The sequence below is a fragment of the Octopus bimaculoides genome, chromosome 11 (genome assembly GCF_001194135.2).
Source record: "Octopus bimaculoides isolate UCB-OBI-ISO-001 chromosome 11, ASM119413v2, whole genome shotgun sequence".
NCBI classification, from domain to species: Eukaryota; Metazoa; Mollusca; class Cephalopoda; order Octopoda; family Octopodidae; genus Octopus; species Octopus bimaculoides.
This window is the reverse complement of record NC_068991.1, coordinates 24551427-24554929: the sequence shown is the minus strand read 5'-3', so window position 1 is coordinate 24554929 and position 3503 is coordinate 24551427. Positions and strand designations below refer to the sequence as shown.

The 3503-nt window shown below is 32.1% G+C and overlaps 1 protein-coding gene across 5 annotated transcripts in view; it reads left to right on the top strand.

Annotated features, from left to right (window-relative positions):
- LOC106877480 (cadherin EGF LAG seven-pass G-type receptor 2) overlaps nt 1–3503 on the top strand; it is a 301895-nt gene that overhangs the window by 208946 nt on the left and 89446 nt on the right. For all 5 annotated transcript variants that reach the window (XM_014926392.2, XM_014926391.2, XM_014926390.2 and 2 more), the window contains exons 9-10: nt 716–790; nt 2934–3100. In XM_014926392.2, coding sequence (XP_014781878.1) covers nt 716–790; nt 2934–3100 — 242 coding nt within the window. The remainder of the gene's footprint in view (nt 1–715; nt 791–2933; nt 3101–3503) is intronic.

Sequence of the window (3503 nt, the reverse complement as noted above, 5' to 3'; positions counted from 1 at the left end):
TTCCTTCAGTTCCTGTCTACCAAATCCACTTGCAAGGCTTTGTTTGGCCTGAGGCTATAGCAGAAGACACTTGCCCAAGGTGCCATGCAGTGAGATTGAACCTGGAACCATGTGGCTGGGAAGCAAGCATCCTACCGCACGGCCACTCCTGTGCCTATATTTATTATTATTTCAACTTTTTTCTTTGATAAAATATGATTTCAGTATTTAAATTGGAGTTTAACCTTTCTTGGCTATATGCAGCACACTGTCAATATGTTTCCATTGGTTCTGAAACAATTAAGTATTTGGAGGAATTTAGTCAAATAATTAGCTATTACATTCAACTGTATGTTGGTATCAAAACATTCTTATATAAAATAATAATAGTTCTTGTCTCAATTTTTAATTGCAAGTAATTTACTTATTTTAAGAAATCTATTTCATTCTTTTTCTTTTAACAAGAGAACAATTGTAAAGAATTCTTTTACTATTTTGGTTTTGAATAATTTAACAAAAAATGAATAAAAGTATATTAAGTAAATATTCAAAATTACTTAGAGTGTTCTTAGCAACTTTAGTTGTGAATGCCATGTTGATTATTAATCTAAAAGTAAGATTACTATTTCCATTTTTATCATTTCAAAAAGTATGTGTGCACATGTGTGTATGTATTGCTTGCTTTTAATATTGTATATCTTTTTTAAACAACTAATTTTAAGCCATTAAATTGCAGGAACTTGCTCTGATTCATGGGATACCTTCCATTGTGAATGCTTACCAGGAACTGCTGGAAAAACATGTGAAGACTGTAAGTATATGTGACTGTTGAAAGGGAAAGATAGATATAATTTAAAATTTAAGTAAGTTGGGAGGTCTGTATATCTTAAAAACATAATTGTGTGAGGAGTTTGTGCTCAAATAACCACTTTTACCAAGGCATTTTAATTAACTCAATCCATTCTTGCAATTTGGTTACTAACTACTACTTCTAAAGTACTTAATGTGGTTAGCATGATGAAGAAAGTCTAGCAATAAAGGCCTTGCTGAAAGAATACATACATCATTGTAATCATCATCTTCATGTTCATTTTTCCATGCCTGCATGAGTTGGACGAAATTCATTGAAGCAAATTTTCTACAGCTGGATGCCCTTCCTCTCACTAAACCTCACCTATTTGCAAGTAAGGTTATAGTTCTCCATGGCCAAATATATTTCCACAGAAGATTGGATTGGAAACAAAGGACATCATTTGAATGACAGTGATGCATATACTATCACATAATGTCAAGACAAGGAGACACAAACACACACATCGACACCCATTCATATACATATGTATACAATGGTTTCTGTGTATCAGATGTACTCACAAGATGCCATACAGTGGGATTGAATCCAAAACATGTGGTTAAGAAATAAACTTTTAACCACACAGTTATGTGTGCTCCTCACAGCTATCCTTGTTAAAATTTATAATCTTATCTTATTTACCATGTAAGCAGAAGGTAACAGATGTAAAACAAAAATTCAATGCAAGATATTATTGCAACAGTTCATACCAACTACAAAATGTAATCAATATGAATAGGCAATATTAAAAATATCAGGTCATTATTATCATATGCTTTTTCCTTCAAGCCATCCTTTTTCTGATAAATAAGAAAGATTAAAGAATGTACTAAAATGCACTTAATTCTGCTTTTCCCTGTCTACCCAACAGAGAATGATATTAGTTTCTTAGCAAAAATAACCTCATATAAATTAACCATTACACAATTGCAAGAAGCGCCTGTTATCTGTCTGAAGTTACACAATCAAGGAAATGATTCCATAAATCATTATAGCTCAAGAAACTTGTGGTTGGAGACAGCATATAGAAATTATCCTGTTTAATTTATTATTATTATTATTGCATATAAACGATTAGCTGTTTTGTTGCATAATTTCTGTTGAAAAACAGTCTTTGTTTCACTTAAATTGGGAAATAAGGAAGAATTTAGTAAAGTAATTGTGTCATTATTAAGCTGGTGTTTGGAACATAAATTATCATGAAATTTTGATGGAATTAGGTTGAATTGACTAACCACTTCCCTAAATTTGTGACCTTGTTAGAATATTAGATTTTATTATAGGGAAGAGAAAAAGAAATATCCAGGACACATTCTTCATGAAAACATAATAGCAAGGTTGATGCTAATATATGTAATGTTGTGAGTCAAAAATTTTTAATTAAAATTATTCCTGTCACAAGGAGAGACAATCATTAGAATAATGATCAGTTCTAGTAAAAAAAAAAAAAAAAGCAGGGAGTTGCCTCCAAAATCTGAAATAATTAAAATTAATTAAAAATAAAATGTTTGAAGTGAGTCTGATTTTAGCAATACAAACCCAGCTTTAAAGTTTGATTAGTCTACTTCAGTGAAGTATAGTCCTTACTAGCAGCATTGGCTGTCTCATTAAAGTATTGGATAGAAGACTTTATGACATTTATCCCAACTCTATGCTCTGAGTTCAAATCCCTTTCATCCTTTTGGATGTTGATTAAAAAGTACCAATACAGAGCATTGGATTAGTGGAACTGTAAGAACACCAGACTGGATGCTTTATGGTTTCTGTTCCAGCTCTTTACATTCTGATTTCAGATCCTGCCATTGCCAACTTGGAGGATAGACTTAAAGACCTCCAGATAGTGGTAGTGTTAAACTATTGCATGGATGCTTTTAGCAGAGTCCATTCTGTTGCCAGCATTCCAGTTTAAGAATATCTTCTTTCTTCCTTTCCAGAAGTCTCAGAGGCTCTGTAACAGGTCATGGGCACTACTTTTCCTCCTGAGAAAAATCAACAAAGAAAAAATGATCTTTCTTACTTGTACTCTTGTTCATTCTTTCTTGGATGAGTTTCTATTCTCTCTTTTCTATGTTTAATTGTTTACTATTGTTTTCCTTGTCAGTACTCGATCAATTCTATCAGCTTGAAGGCGATGGCTATTTGGCTTTCGATAACCCCAACCTGGATCAGATTGCATTCCCCTGGTATAATGGTATCTCTTTCCGGACTCGTGCAAAAGATGCTGTTCTACTTAATTTAATTATTGGTCAAGAAGAAGCTCTTCTCATGGTATGTATATACTGGATATATATATATATATATATATATATATATATATATAATATTAACATACAGACACCACACACACATACACATGCGTGTACAGAAGTATGTGCATATATATTCTAAACTGCAGTATAATCACAGTATGTATGTTGTGTATGTGTGTACTAATTTAAGTTTATTATTTAAAAACTAATTTTAGAATAACAACTGAATATTTACTGATGGAGGGGCTCAATAGTGAAAGTAGAGTCAAATATATTTGAAATAAGTTTTGACTGAGACTTTAAGTCACACATGACAGCTTGTTCAACCTGTTTAATAAATCATAAGGTAAACCTTAAACTCCCAGTGAAAATGAATTTTGCACATACACTCTGTCTCTTTCTCTCTCTCTCTCTCTCTCTCT